Raw genomic sequence first — 14700 nt, forward strand, 5'->3', positions numbered from 1 at the left:
GGCCCAGGCTGGATTTGAACCCACCACCTTAGGTGTATGTGGCTGGCGCCTTAGCCACTTGAGCCACAGGCGCTGCCAATTTGTATGTATGTATTTATTTTTGAGACAGAGTCTCACTATGTCTTCCTCGGTGGCATCGTAGTGCACAAAAAACTCTGGGGCTTAAGCGATTCTTTTGCCTCAGTCTCCCAAGTAGCTGGGACTACAGGCGCCGGCCATGACACCCAGCTACTTTTGTTGTTGTTGTTGCAGTTGTTGTTTAGCTGGCCTGGCAGGTGTGAACCTGCCAACTTTGGTGTATGTGGCTGGCACCATAACCCCTATGCTCTGGTCACCAAGCTGGCCCTGTTTTTTTGAAGGATAGAAAAGCTACCATTTTTCTAGTTGTGGCTTACCTGCATGGCTAGTGCCAGGAGGATCCTGAGGCTCAGTATTCATAGCCTTTAGCCCTTTAACCTGCCTGCCTGCTCTCCGCTTCTCAAGAGTTCCAGTGAGTCCAGCAGAACCCTTGGAAGTAAGTTACTGTCTACAGCTACCCTGTGCAAATAGGTGGCTCTAACAGGATCTGCTTAGAGTAACAGACTTAATGATTTGAAACTTGATCCTCTTTGACAGCAAACAAAGGATGCCTTCCATTTGTCACTGTCCTTGGGATTCTCAGATTGACTGATTTGACCTTGTCTCCAAATGTTGGTTAAATGATCTAACTTCACTTCCTCAAGTGTCTCTCTCTCTCTCTCTTACACACACACACACACACACACACACACGTACATATATACCCACTGTCCTACATGAAGTTTGCCCAGGAGATTAAATAGTGTATCTTGGGCTATCTGTTGTAGGGAAGCAATGTGAATCCCTGCCCTAAGTTTTATTGCTTTTTTTTGTTTGTTTTGTTTTGTTTTTTGCAGTTTTTGGTCGGAGCGGGGTTTGAACCTGTCACCTCCAGCATATGGGGCTGGCACCCTACTCCTTTGAGCCACAGGTACCACCCAGTTTTATTGCTTTTTATAACCTATTCCCTATGAATGAGAGCAGCCTGATGTGGAAGAGGTTGAGGGACTGCAGGGATGAAATTCAGCTTCTGGTTTTGTAGAAATCTCTCTGTGCTATTACCAGTTAGCTGTGGTGGGACAGGGTCAGGGTTTGAGATCTGGCAGGTGGGTTTCCCTGGGGAACCAAGAATGTTGCTCCATCACCTACTGATGACTTATTCTGGGAAGAACCTAGGTCTAAGGCCCTCTAGACTTTTTCATTTGCTAACAGGACTCCTCAGTTCCTAGAGGTAGACTCAGTTCTCTAACTCCCACCAAGCATGGCTCTGGCTGGGGCCCTGAACTGGAACAGAGATTGAGATTGCTGCTAAATGGAATTTGGGAAATTTGGCTCTAGGAAACAAGCCTGCTATTGTGAAGGGTCTGGGCCTCTGGGATAAGGGGGCTAATAGAGTCAAACATGACCTTTAGCTCACGTGGGTATGTGCTTAAGTGTTGAAAGCAAACACTGGGCAGAGAAGCCCCCAGAGAGCGAAGGGGCCTATGAGTGAAAAGGAGGTCCCTGTGGGTGCCCAGCCATGGAGGTAGCCATTGGATGACTCACCAGCACTTCTTCCTTGGGGTCTGCCTGGGTTCTCACTCTCCCTGCTGATTCTGTCCTTTTCCTGTGCATTTTCTGGGACCTTCTGTCTTGTACAGAGAATCCCTTGCCGTTGTCTTTTGTGCATTGACTTAGAAAGTTTTTGCTAAAAGGAGCTTTAGAGATCAGTTGGCCCTACCTCTGTATTTTTCAGATGAAGAGACAGGTCCAGGGAAGGAACAATTTTGGACTGAGGTCACACACCAGGTCAGGAGCATAACCATGGACCAGGCTGGGCTTCTATCCCCTGCCCAACACTACCTCTGGTACAATTTACTATTCATTCTGCAGATGTTCAGGGCCACCTGACAATGGACTGGTGGTTGGCAGTTAGACCTGGTCACACATTCAGGGAGCTTGCTGGTTGGGGGATGCACAAATTGAGTGATCACCAGTGATCACCAAAAAGTACATCTCCAGATTGGGACCTATCTCAATTTTAGGCATGACTCCTGCCTGCTCAAACTCATCTACAGATCCCTTCAAGCCAGAGGCAGTGTCTTCTTCAGCTCCTTCCCCCAGTGCTCACTGTAATTGCACTGGGTGATTATTGCTGATGACATATGTCTTGCTGGTCCAGCCGACCGGAGAGCAGGTTTTGGTGTGTCCCTCAGCCTTGTTATCTTTTATTTTTTTTATTTTTTGAGTCTTACTATGTCACCCTTGTTAGAGTGCTGTGGCATCATAGTAACTCTTGGGCTTATGTGATTCTCTTACCTCTGCCTCCCAAGTTGCTACAGGTGCCTGCCACAACACCCAGCTATTTTTGTTGTAGTTGTCATTGTTGTTTAGCAGGCCTGGGCCAGGTTCAAACCTGCCAGCTCCAGTGTATGTGGCCAGCGCCCTAATCATCGGGCGCCAAGCCCCTCAGCCATATTATCATAAGTGCATACTTGTAGCAACATCTGAGAGCCAGAAAAAGAAACCAACCAGCTGGTCTCATGGGGTGGTCCATAGCCCTTTGTGTTTTTCTCTTCCTGGGCTTTTTTTTTTTTTTTTTTTTTGAGATACAGTCTCACTCTGTTGCCCTGGGTAGAGTGCCATGGTGACATTATAACTCAAAGCAAAGTCAAACTCCTGGGGTCAAGTAATCCTCCTGCCTCAGTAGGATTTCTATTTTTAGTATAGATGGTCTCTCTCTTGCTCAGACTGGTCTTGAACTGTCAGCTCAGGTGATCTGCCTGCCTTGGCTTCCCAGACTGCTAGTGCCACAGGCATGAGCCACTGCACCTGGCCTTTTCCTGAGCTTTGATTTATAGGTTGGTATCCAGTCAGATGAACAGGGATGGGGACAGGGACAGAAAGGCAAATCTCAGCTCCCCGGACCACCCAAACTCCCTTGTTTCCTAGGGTTCCGTCTCATGGGCATCTTTGGAACCCTTCCCCTTCTTCCACCTCCTTTGGTCAGCCAGCCTGCTCCACTGCAGAGCTCTTCTTGCTCCCCAGTCTCTCTACCAGCATGGGCTTCCTCCACACTGTCACTAGTGCCAGTACCAGCACCAGCGCCATCTTTCTAAAATTGGAACTCCTTTCTTCAGCCCTCCTTGCCATTGGCATTTTGGCATTGATCTGACTTTTAGCCTTACCTCCTGCCCTTTGCCCACCCCACGTCACCCTTCAGCCTCACTGCCAGGCCACTCCTGCCTCCCAGCCCTGCCAGTCTCCTATAGGACTTTTCCAACCTGGCAGGTAGGTTTCAACCAAGAATGTGGCTCCATTACCTACTGATGACTTGTTCTGGGAAGAAGCTTGCTGGTAGGCCCTCTAGACCTTATCATTTCCTACCAGGGCTCCTTCACAAGATTGCTCTGTCCCCCCAGGTTATGTCTTCTCTCTGCAAAACTTGCTTGTCCTTCAGGATTCTACCTGAATTTCATCATTTTTGTGACACAGTCTCACTTCCTAAGACAGTCACTCTGGGCAGCCACAGCACCCCTGTTGCAGCCCTTCCTCACAGCACTTGCCGCTCTGCATTGTGATTGGCCCGTATGGAGCAAAATTGTGTCCTCCAAGATGCTGGGACTGCTGATTGCCTCAGCAACCTCAGCATCTGACCTAGGGCCTAACAAAATTCTCAGCACATTCGGGTTAAATCATGAATGAAGGTAGTACTTCTTGTTCTGCTTTTAGATCCTAAATCCTGACAGGCTCCTGAAGATCAGAGCCACTGGACTCTACATGGAACCAAAGACCTCATGTTCAACTGATGCACTGTTGATGGAGAGAAAATTTCATATTCTTGTGGGTGTCACTGGGAGTGTCGCAGCTCTGAAGTTGCCTCTTCTGGTGTCAAGGCTTTTGGACATTCCTGGGGTGAGTATCCTCACTAGAGAGCATAGCTGCCTCTCCAGTTAGAGAGCCGCTGCCCCCAAGGTCAGCCCATTTCTCTGCAGTGCGTGATGTTTCCTTTTTCTTAGTTGTGGTGTACATGGAGGTCCTCTGTGTGTGTTGGTCTGTGGGGGATATAGGACACCAGTGCACAGTATTACAAAGAGCTAGATCAGATAGTGTGGGCAGAGCATGAGGGAAGACTGGGAAAGGATGTGTTGGTGAGTAGAGGGTTTGGGATCCCATGTGGTGACCCTGAGGTTCCAAAAGGTCATGTGTGGAGGAGGGCTGGCTGGAGAAGTGCAGCAAGTTTTCAGTCCCCTTTGCCACCTTGGGCTCCACCACCCCACTTCTCTCCATCTTGAACACTATGGCTCTTTTCTCCTTGTTAGATTCGCCTGGTTGTTCTGTCAGTCAAATGCTCTGAAACTTCAGGAGCTCCCTGTACCCACAACTCTGGTTTCAAACTTAGCTCCTCCAAATGTTCAGAGATGCCCCAAAGGCCATCACCATGTATTGGAGTTGGGGACTCTAGCCCCTTGTTCTTGGCTAGACTGCCTCAACTCAAATCAGTTTTATACATTGGTGTTGTGGTGCAGAAGTTCAAGGCTTTAATTAATTTTTTTTTTTTTTTTGAGACAGTCTTACTATGTTACCCTTGGTTGAGTGCTGTGGCATCACAGATCACAGCAACCTCCAACTCTTGGGCTTAAGTGATTCTCTTGCCTCAGCCTTCCAAGTAGCTGGGACTACAGGCGCCTGCCACAACACCTGGCTATTTTGTTGTTGTTGCGGTTGTCATTGTTGTTTAGCTGGATCGGGCTGGGTTTGAACCTGCCAGCCTTGGTGCATGTGGCCAGTGCTGTAACCACTGTGCTACAGGCACCAAGTCTTTATTTTTTGAGACAAAGTCTCACTTGGTCACTCTCAGTAAAGTGCTGTAGTGTCATAGCTCACAACAACCTCAAACTCTTGGCTTAAGTGATTCTCTTGCCTCAGCCTCCTGAGTAGCTAGGACTATAGGCACCCACCACAACATCCAGTTATTTTAGAGACAGGGTCTCGCTCTTGCTCAGGCTTGTCTCAAACCTGTGAGCTCAGGCAGTCCACCCACCTTGGCCTCCCAGAGTGCTAGGATTACAGGTGTGAGCCACCATGCCTGGCCAGTTCAAGGCTTTAAATGAGCAGTCTCCAACCTTTTTGGCACAGCGACCTATTTCTTGGAAGACAATTTTTCCACAGAAGTGGGATGGGGTGGTGGTTTCAGGATGATTCAAACATATTACATCTCCACCTTAGATCATCAAGCATTAGATTCTCATAAGGAGCTGCAACCTACACCCCTCACTGTGCAATTTACAGTAGGGTCTGTGCTCCTGTGCGAATCTAATGCTGCCATTGATCTGACAGGAAACAGAGCTCAGGTGGTGATGCCAGCAATGGAGAGCGGCTGTAAATACAGATGAAGCTTCCTTTGCTAACCAGCCGCTCACCTGCTATGCACTCAGTTCCTAATAGGCCACAGCCCAGTACTATGTGAAATCTCACAGGCAATAGTCCCACTTCCTCTTCTGGCCTCCAGGGCCCTTCGTTGGTCTGTCTCATCCCCTGCTGCCCCTGCCCTCTGCCTTGGTGGCCTTTGCTTGGCTGGGCCCTGCCAAGCTGCTCTGCCTTCTTGGCTCCTCTCTGTTTTTTCACATTCTGTACAAACCCTTCACCCAGAAGCCTTACCTGCCCTTGCCCCTGTGGTTTTGCCCCTTCTTTTAAATTCATTTGCTGTAGAACCCACAGGTTGCTTAGCCACTGCTTACGTTACCTAGGTGCTGGTTTTTGTGGGGCACCTACTGTGGGTGGCCCAGGTGACTGCCATCTGGCTTGTCAGCAGGGGGCAGTGCTTACTCACAGATGACTATGTGGGGCCCACCAGCAGGGGCTGGGAAGTGTTTCTTTTTTTTTTTTTTTTTTTTAACTTTCCACAGACTTCCACCCAGAAAGTCACCCCGCCTCATCCCACCCACAGGCTGGGATAAGTCTGTGAGACTGCTAGCCAGAGATGCCAGCCAGGCCAGGGTGGGGAGGGAGGGGAGTCATGGCTGCTATGAGATTGGACACTGTGCTTTTGGAGCAGTGTTATCTAAAACTGTCAGTAGGAACAGGCTAGTTAGAGCCATGAAGGTGGGAGGCCTGGAAGGGCTACAGCACTGAGAGTCTCTGTCACCACTCCCTGGGGAGAGAGTCGTGCAGTTTCCTTTCCCAGAGCCCCAGAGCAAGTGAGTTTCTGGACTGGGGGTGGATGGGGGCAGGGAGTCCTATCCCAGGAAACAGATGGGCAGCTTCAGAGCGGAGGGAAATGGCAACCCGACTACTTCCTCCCAGCCCACACAGCCAGTGTTTGTGGGGGTGTCAGGAAGAGGGTTGCCTGGATCAGAGCGCCTCTCCAGCCACCCCAATCTTTTTAGCGTAGGCCCTCTGAGGGGATAGGCCATGTCTGGAGCAGGACTTGGCTCTGCCTTCCTGGCAAGAGTGAAGCAGCCAGAGGGCACTGAACTCAGAGGGAAGCCTCCCCTGACTCAGCTGCTTGGAACCTGTCTTTCTCATTTTAAAATAGGGATGATTGTGCCAACAACTAGGCTCAGTGATTAGCATGCCGAAGCACTCACAGTGTGTGATTCCTGGACTTTACCTGCTCTTTTCCTTGTGTTTCATGTCCTTTGGTCCAGCCACATGGTTTGTAGGCCACAGTCTACCTACTCATGTGGGGAGTCCCATCCCTTTCATCCCACAGGTGGACAGCTCACCAAGCGTGGCTTTGCTAGGTGGGGTCCTTATGAGGTGTTGGTAAGCAAACTGTGGATAGCCTAGTGCTGTCCCCAAGTGGTGGCCTTTCTGCTTAGCACTCCCTTCACCCCTGATAGTGTTCATCTCCCTGTCCCCTGTGTCTGCATCACCCCCCAGGAGGAGTCTTGTACCTTGGAGCAGTCACTTTCAGCTCTTTGCCTTCCAAGTCATGGGGTCACATACTCAAGGCTCCCTATAGGTACACCAGACTTTGACTGGCAAATGAGCAGCTGGGTTGTGGGCTGCAGGGAGCTAGATGACTCTGCCGACCAGGCTCAACACTGCTCCTAAATGACCAGTATGTCTAGACATCATGGGAGAGCCACTGACCTGGAGGTAGCTAGACCAGAGAAACTGTGAGGGGTGATGCAGAGAGCTGGATTTCACCACAAGCCTCACATACCAGCAGTTAGGGAGAGTAGCCACCAGCAAAGAAGTCCTGGAACTTTTATGAGTGGTGGGGCGAATGAGAGGGTGGCAGCCATACCCCAGGAGAGGCAGCTGAGCATGGAGGATTTCTGAGGCTGGGATTCTGGGCAAGTCAGTGCTCTTGGGCCTTAGTTTTCTCATCTATGTAGTGAAGGAGGGGCAGGTACTTTAGTGATCCATCTTCAGGGCCTCTTCTGACACTAGTGTTAGAACATTTTAGATGTGAGGGCAAAAAGGACTGGAACTCAAAGGCAATTTGAGAGAAGGTCCTGGGGCCCAAGAGCTTCAGGGGGTTTTACAATTTCATAATTGCCCTATAATTGGGCAGCAGTTATGTTGGGTTATTAGCTCAGTCAGTTTCTTTCCTTGGGTTAGCAGAAAAATTATTTCTCTCCACCCTTCTAGTTTCCTTGGCAGGGCTATGGATTTAATTGACATATAAACAGAGCAACAGGAGAAAAAACATTTTTTTTTTTTGAGACAGCCTCGTTTTGTCATAGTTGGTAGAGTGCTGTGGCGTCATAGCTCACAGTAACCTCAAACTCTTAGGTTCAAGCGATTCTCTTGTCTCAGCCTCCCGAGTAGCTGGGACTACAAGTGCTCACCACAATGCCTGGCTATTTTTAGAGATGAGGTCTTGCTCTGGCTCAGACTGGTCTCAAATTTGTGAGCCCAGAGAAGAAACATTTTTGATTATGTACCTACACATGAGAATCCCACAAAATAAGAGACTCCATGAGAAGTCAGATGATTGGAGCCTAAATAGCATACTGACCTACAGAAGGGAATCGGGGTTTGGGTCTTCTGGGGTGATGGCCACCAAGTTATGAGAGGGTGAGGGGAAGAAATGTGAATAAAGGTTGTCCTGGCTCGGCATCTGTGGCTCAAGTGGCTAAGGGGCCAGCCTCATACACCCAAGGTGGCGGGTTCAAATCCAGCCTGGGCCTGCCAAAACAACAATGACTACTGCAACCAAAAATAGCTGGGTGTTGTGGTGGGCGCCTGTGGTCCCAGCTACTTGGGAGGCTGAGGCAGGAGACTTGCTTGAGCCCAGGACTTGGAGGTTGCTATGAGCTGTGATGCCATGGCACTCTCCCCAGGGGGACAGCTTGAGGCTCTGTCTCAAAAAATAAATAAATAAATAAATAAATAATAAAGGTTGTCCTGTTATACAAAATTATCAGGTAATAAAAGTTGTCCCAGGGGGTTGTCAATAAGTTAGTCTTCCCTGGTTGATAAGATTCCCAGGTAGGGATCCGTGACAATTGAGCTCTTCAGGTAGATAAGGGAAGTTCAGAAAAAGCCTTTCCTCCACCTACTGTCCCCCACATGCCTTTAGTTTGAAGCAGTTAGCACACCAAAGTGGCGTATGCTGGGGTGGCATTTCCTGAACTCCTTCACATTCTTTGAACTTGGGAGGAGAAGACAGGTAGCATTCTAGCTTTTGCCAGAACACGTGTCAGCATGACTAAAAGCTGGAAGGAGATTTGTAGAGGTAGCTAAAACCTCCCACCTAGGAAATTAGCAGACCTTTGGGCTAAGAGAAGGAATAGTTTCTAGAATGTACATCAGGACGTCCAGGGTTGTCAAGGGTGAGGGAGAAGGTCATATGGCATATAAAATAATGATTTTCGGAAGGACTATTTGGCAATATTTTCTTTTTTTTTTTTCCTTCTCTCTTTCTTTTTTTTGTTCTTTTTGAGACAGGACCTCAAGCTCTCACCCTGGGTAGAGTGCCATGGCATCACAGCTCACAGCAACCTCCAACTCCTAGGCTCAAGTGATTCTCCTGCCTCCACCTCCCAAGTAGCTGGGACTACAGGCGCCTGCCACAATGCCCAACTATTTTTTGGTTGCAGCTGTCGTTGTTTGGCGGGCCCGGGCTGTATTCGAACCCACCAGCTCAGGTGTATGCGACTGGTACACCTTCTTTTTCTGAGCCTTCTTTTTCTCTTTTGACAGTATTTAGAGAAATTATAAATGTTCATAGCCCATAATAGTAAATCCTGTGAGGTGTGTTTACGGAAGTTCACCGTATGTACAAGTATATTCATGATATACTTTAGAGAAATATCTAATAGAGATATTATCTCTATTAGATAGAGATAGATATAGATATCTATATCTGTAGATAGAGATAGATATCTAATAGAGATATAATTTAGAGAAATTATAAATGTTCATAGCCCATAATAGTAAATCCTGTGAGGTGTGTTTACGGAAGTTCACCGTATGTACAAGTATATTCATGATAGCATTGTTTATTATTTCAAAGCAAAAGTAGAAACAAACAAAATGTCCAGCAGTAGAGAGCTTTGGTATACTTACAGTACCGCCTCTCAATGGGTTACGGAACAGTGGTTCAGAAGAATGAGGCGGATCTCTGTGCTCATGTGGGACTATCCTCAAGATGTAAATGAATAAAAGAGGGTAGGAGTTAGAAGACTGTGCCCCACAGACCAAATCTGCCCCATTGCCTGTTTCTGTATAATCTGCAGCTAAGAATGGCTGTAAAAGAAGTCATAGTATCCTCCATTTTTTTTTTTTTTTGGCCGGGGTTGGGTTTGAACCAGCCACTTCCGGCATATGGGGCCAGCACCCTCCTCCTTTGAGCCACAGGCACTGCCCGGCTGTAAAAGAAGTCAAAAGAAAAAAAAACATTTTGTGACACATGAAAATGATATGAAATTCAGATTTCAGTGCCCATAGATTTTATTGGAACACAGTCACCACATTCATGTATGTATTGCCCCCTGGCTGCATTTATACTACTGTAGTGTTGAGTGGTTGCAACAAAGGCTAAGGTATCATCTGGTCCTTTGTAGGAAAAGTTTGCCAACCCCTGGTGAATAACATGATTACGTTTATATGTTCACATATGTGAGTTACTGCTGGCTGTTCTTTCCTCTGGAGGTTGTTGCCCTTGTGCAGGGGAAAGGGAGAGGAATGAACATGTGCATTTTTCATTTTGTATCATTCTGTTCAGTTTATTTTTTTTTTTAGAGACAGAGTCTTACTTCATCGCCCTTGGTAGAGTGCCGTGGCATCACAGCTCACAGCAACCTCCAACTCCTGGGCTTAGGCAATTCTCTTGGCTCAGCCTCCAGAATAGCTGAGACTACAGACCCCCACTACAATGCCCAGCTATTTTTTTGTTGCAATTTGGCCGGGGCTGGGTTTGAACTCACCACCCTCGGTATATGAGGCCGATGCCCTACCCACTGAGCCACAGGCACCACCCTCATACTGTTGAGTTTTAATTTTCTAACCTATGTGTGTATTTTTTTTTAAGACAGTGGGGCTTCTGGTGAGGTATTATGAAGCATTCCTTGTAACTGTGTGCTTTTTTTTTTCTTTTTTAAAAGTATTCAGTGAGGAAAGGAGACACAAAGCCTGGTTTGGGGTTTGGGGTTTTCCTTTTTTCTGGGTAGGGGTTGCCTGCCTGCTCTGTGGAATCCTGTGTGGAAATTCTGCAGCCTTTATTTGTGCCTCCATCAGCATGGCTGGCCCCTTCCATCCTTGCCCTGAACCCCTGTCACTTGCTTATCTAGGCAGTGAGCTCTGTAGGCCACTGGTCGGAGGGCCCTGCACCCCGGAGTCTTTCCTGGATACCCCGGAACAATACCTGTGGAGAGCCTCTGTATAGACCATCTCTCTGGTTTCATCCTGAGAATTTTCTTGAGTAGGGGAAGTGCACAGAAGGATTGTCATGAGGGGCTGATGTGACCAGAATACCAGCTCCCCCAGGAGGGAGATTATAATAGAGTTTGAGAGGGAGGGTCACCAAAAGGCTGGGATGGTACTGTGAACTGGAGGAACACTTAGAAACCATGTGAGCCAAATGTTTCAGGGTTCATAAGGAGAAACCAGGGATAGATTAAGAGAGACTCACCCAAGACTGATGAGTGAGGTGGGAGCACTGGGGCTTGAGGCCAGGTTTCTTGAGTCCTATTAGTGAGTGAACTTGAGGAAATGAGGTCTGGGGCCCATTCTCTTCTCAAGCCCACCCATCCTGTGAGGATGAGAATTGCCAGGAAATCATAGACACTTACCTCGGTCTACCTTGCTTTACATGAAGGTTATATGTACCCTACCTACCTGTTAGACTGAACTCTTGGTGAGGTCACATCTGCTCTTTCCCTCATGCAGTTTAGTGGGCTTGGTAAATGTTTGCTGAACCATCTGGACACCACTCAGCCAACTGGAACTCCCTTGGAGATTTATTAACGAGGCTACCTCCTCCAGAGCTTCCCCACCTCATGTCCTAACTGCACTGGGCACCAAGAATCCTTGTTCCAGCTCAGCACCTGTGGCTCAAGTGGCTAAGGCACCAGCCACATACACCTAAGGTAGCAGGTTCGAATCCAGACCCGCCAAAAACAACAATGACAGTTGCAACCAAAAAAATAGCTGGGCGTTGTGGTGGGGCGCCTGTGGTCCCAGCTACTTGGGAGGCTGAGGCAGGAGACTTGCTTGAGCCCAGGAGTTGGAGGTTGCTGTGAGCTGTGATGCAATGGCACTCTGCCCAGGGGGACAGCTTGAGGCTCTGTCTCAAAAAAAAAAAAGAATCCTTGTTCCTAGAATGTGCCTTCCTCTCCCTTGTTCCTAGAATGTGCCTTCCTCTCCCATGCTCAGGTTAGTGTTAGCTTCTTGCCTGGACACCAGGCTCTGGGCAAAGATCTAGAGCATGCTGGTACTGGGTTTAGAGGTAGAAACTCAGTGTGGCTGTGAGATACTTTTCCACCGGTTCCTTTGATAATCTGTCCCAGAAGCAGCCCAGGCAGACTAGGGGCTCAAGTAGAAGTGGAGCAATCACCCCAAATTCTATTGCCACTTCTTCTTTCTGACTCTCCAAGGAGCCCTAGATTCTAGATCAGGAATCTAAATGTCTTTTGAGTAAAGAGAGGGAAACCAGACTTACCAAAGGGTTTCAGGAAGGAATCTCTATAAATGTTAGACAAAATGATTTGTTTTATAGTCCATATATTTAAAAAACTGTTAGACAAAATGTTGGCAGCATATATAATAGGGCATGGCCTTAGTTACAACACATAAAGAGATTCAGGTTAAGGGTGGCACCTGTGGCTCAAGGAGTGGGGAGCCAGCCCCATATGCCGGAGGTGGTGGGTTCAAACTCAATCCCGGCCAAAAACAAAAATAAGAGATTCAGGTTAAAAATATTAGATATAGGTTCGGCACCTGTAGCTCAGTGGTTAGGGCACGAGCCACATTCACCAGTGCTGGTGAGTTTGAACCCAGCCTAGGCCTGCTAAACAACAACAATGATAACAAAAAACAGCCAGGCGTTGTGGCGGACACCTGTAGTCCCCAACTACTTGGGAGGCTGGGGCAAGAGAATTGCTTAAGTCCAAGAGTTTGAGGTTGCTGTGAGCTGCGATGCCACAGCACTCTATTGAGAGTGATGTAGTGAGACTCAAAAAAAAAAAAAAAAAAAAAACAGAAAAAATTAGATATAGGCCAGACATGGTGGCTCATGCCTGTCATCTTAGCACTTTGAGAGGCTGAAGAGGGAAGATTATTATTATTATTATTATTTGAGACAAGAGTCTCACTACGGATCCCTGGGTAGAGTGCCATGGTATCACAGCTCACAGCAACTTCAAACTCTTGGGCTTAACTCTTACCCCAGCCTCCCAAACAGCTGGGACTACAGGCACCTGTCCCAGTGCCTGGCTATTTTTTTTTTTTTTTTTTTGGCCAAATGAGAAATTATAGCCAAACTAGCTATTTATTTTGTTACAGTTGTCATTGTTGTTTTAGCTGGTCCAGGCTGGGTTTGAACCTGCCAGCCTCAGTGTAAGTGGCTAGCACCCTACCCACTGAGCTATGGGCACCACCCAAGGAGGAAGGATGATTTGAGGCCACCTTGGACAATATAGCAAGGCCTCATCTCTACAAAAATAAGAAAATTAGCTGTGCATGATGATAGGTACCTATAGTCCCCACTACTTGGGAGGCTGAAGCAGGAGGATCGCTTTAACCCAGGAATTTGAGGTTGCAGTGAGCTGTGATGACACAACAGTATTCCAGCCTGGGCAACAGAGGGAGACACTATCTTTAAAAAAAAAGAAAATGAGATATAAAAACTTTTTTCAGGGGTCTCAGCAGGGGATCAAGCATAGAGGTGCCTTACAGGAATTCTGTAATATATAGAAGATTCCTACTGCCAGGACCCAAGAGGGAGAGTTAGAAAAAACCAAGGAACGTTCCTGTGTTCCTGTCCTCAGGGAGTTTCTGTCCTGCCAGGACAGAAATAAAATAAATATTTATTTATTTTTTAAAATGTGTTCAGACCCAGGCCTATTGGTAAGGTAAATGGAAATAAAAGGACAAAGCCTGTAGGGCTGATGACTCAGATCAAGTGACATCTCTCTAAAACCAGAAAAACTAGCCTGGGCCTGTCAGACAGCATTGGGGTCAGGGTTACTGCCAAGGAGAGGTGGCCTCTTCAGTCGGCTTAGGGGAGGGGCATCAGGAAGGACCTGCCCATCATGTATTCTTCACAATAGTCTGTAAGTGAAGTTCTTGACCCCAGGAGGCTCCTTGACACTGTGGCTGTATAATTTGGGAAGTAGCCAGGGATCTAATTGACTGAGAGGTTGGGCAAAGAGCTTAGATGGAAAACCTCAAGCAAATGTTATTGCCCAGGATGGGAAGCTTAATAGGACCCCTAGTTGGGGCTCCCTAGGGGCCAGTGAGGGTGGGAAGCACTATGAAGGCTCCAAAACTTCAAGGAAGGTATAGGGAGGGAAGGAAGGGTTGAGCTGAGGGGGAGGTGGGAGCCCCTGAGCAGGGTGTTACCAGTTTGGGAATGTTTCTAAAGGCTGGCATTGGGCATGTTCCTCACTTTGAGAACTGGTGAGTAGTGGGAGTTGGGGAGAGTGTGGGCACTAAGTCTTCAGGAAGCAGCTTTCAAAATCTCAGAATAGAAAGGGGATGAACCATATGGATCTAGGACAGTTGGGAATCTAAGACATGAGAGATGATGGTCCCACGAAGAGAACTTAGCGTATGAATGGAGACTACTTGGGAAGTCTTCTCTTGAAAGCATTGGAAAGCAGTTAAGTGGGAAAAGAGGACAAGTAATCAAAGATGAAGAAGGGTCCAGAGGCCACCAGAGTGAACTGTAGCTGATGGTAAAACTCAGGATGGCCAGGAAGGATATCACATTTATAGAGGGTATCAAAAAAAGTACACATCTAAGAAATGAGGAAACTATTAAAATTATAATAATATATACTGATAACAAAAGATGAATACAAGCCATGTTGAATGCCTCTTGTTTTTTTTTTTAATTTTTCATTTATTATTATCATTATTTTTTTTTTTGAGACAGAGCCTCAAGCTATCCCCCTGGGCAGAGTGCCGTGACACCACAGCTCACAGCAACCTCCAACTCCTGGGCTCAAGCGAGTCTCTTGCCTCAGCCTCCCGAGTAGCTGGGAC

General features: G+C 47.5%; 1 protein-coding gene across 1 annotated transcript in view; it reads left to right on the forward strand.

The window, feature by feature from the left end:
* PPCDC (phosphopantothenoylcysteine decarboxylase) overlaps positions 1 to 14700 on the forward strand; it is a 31639-nt gene that overhangs the window by 3866 nt on the left and 13073 nt on the right. Inside the window, exon 2 of the mRNA XM_003784674.3 lies at positions 3769 to 3951. Within this exon, the coding sequence (XP_003784722.2) occupies positions 3769 to 3951 (183 nt within the window). The remainder of the gene's footprint in view (positions 1 to 3768; positions 3952 to 14700) is intronic.

This window comes from Otolemur garnettii, unplaced genomic scaffold, assembly GCF_000181295.1.
Source record: "Otolemur garnettii isolate 467f Iridium unplaced genomic scaffold, OtoGar3 scaffold00011, whole genome shotgun sequence".
In the NCBI taxonomy this organism is placed as follows: domain Eukaryota; kingdom Metazoa; phylum Chordata; class Mammalia; order Primates; family Galagidae; genus Otolemur; species Otolemur garnettii.